This window comes from Emiliania huxleyi (genome assembly GCF_000372725.1).
Source record: "Emiliania huxleyi CCMP1516 unplaced genomic scaffold EMIHUscaffold_110, whole genome shotgun sequence".
In the NCBI taxonomy this organism is placed as follows: Eukaryota; Haptophyta; order Isochrysidales; family Noelaerhabdaceae; genus Emiliania; species Emiliania huxleyi.
The window spans coordinates 277,173-278,292 of NW_005201791.1; the positions used below are offsets into that span (position 1 = coordinate 277,173).

Sequence of the window (1,120 nt, forward strand, 5' to 3'; positions counted from 1 at the left end):
CCGGCGCCAGCGCCTCCTCGCCGCCCGTCTGGCGGGTACCGCCGTCCGGGTGAGAGAGCGCCGTCCCAGCGGAGGACCACAGGTCTGCCATCCTCACATATGTGGCATGCGGTGCACTTCCCGCCGGCAGGCAGGGGGGAGGGGGGGGGGGCAGGGCGTGTGTGTCTGTGGACACTCCGCCACGGCTGTGGCCTGTGCGGGGCCCGTGTGTTAGCGTTTTAGGGCCTGGCATACCTGTACCCTGGAGTTCAAGCATCAAGGACGTTCGTACATGTGTACTCCCGGGTTCCAACCACACGAAATCCAAATTACTCCCGCGGTAGCGCCCGGCGCCCGCGCCCCGCGGCCAGGGGCAGGGCGGGCCCCTGCCCCCTCGTAACGGGCAACCGGGGCGTAAACTAAGCCGTACAAGCCGGCGCTTATCCGACGCCTCGAGCAGGCCGCCAGCAGGGTAGCCAGGGCGCCGCGCCGGTCCCTGGCGCCACGAGGCTGCACGCGCCTCCCTCCGCCCCGTCAGTTGTCGTTGAGCTCGAGGTAGCGGGACTGGCGCCGCGCCTTGTCCCTCGCCCTCGCCTCGCGCATGCCGTCGGGCGGGAAGACGGCGTACTGCACCGCGATGCCGGCGACGAAGAGCACCACCTGGGAGAGGTGAGGTGCGGCAAAGCTTCTCCACACACACGAGGTGGTGAAGGGCCGGGCAGCCCTCCGACTCCACGTCTAGACGACAGGAGCCCCGCGGCACTAAAGGTGCAAGGCCCGGTGCGCGTGCGTGTGTGTGTGTGTGTGTGCGTGTGCGTGTGCGTGTGCGTGTGTGTGTGTAAGTGTGTGTGTGTGTGTGTGTGTGTGTGTGTGTGTGTGTGTGTGTGTGTAAGTGTGTGTGTGTGTGTGTGTGTGTGTGTGTGTGTGTGTGTGTGTGTGTGTGTGTTGGTTGTGTCGCCGCTGGCTAATGAACTAATGAACGAGTCAACTCACCTGGAAGACGCCGCTGAGCAGGCCCGCGCGAGGAGCGCCTCGCGCCGTGTCCGTCTCGAACGCCTCGACAAAGCACTCGCCAAGTGAGGAGATCTCCTCTCTAGTGAATCACGTAGTGTGTCAGTGACCAATCATGACTCGGACGCCT

General features: G+C 65.3%; 1 protein-coding gene across 1 annotated transcript in view; it reads right to left on the bottom strand.

The window, feature by feature from the left end:
* EMIHUDRAFT_454433 (hypothetical protein) overlaps positions 1 to 1,120 on the bottom strand; it is a 7,069-nt gene that overhangs the window by 2,381 nt on the left and 3,568 nt on the right. The window contains exons 10-12 of the mRNA XM_005791732.1: positions 973 to 1,053; positions 451 to 639; positions 1 to 421 (exon numbers count right to left, since the gene is read on the bottom strand). Coding sequence (XP_005791789.1) covers positions 399 to 421; positions 451 to 639; positions 973 to 1,053 — 293 coding nt within the window. The 3' untranslated portion in view covers positions 1 to 398. The remainder of the gene's footprint in view (positions 422 to 450; positions 640 to 972; positions 1,054 to 1,120) is intronic.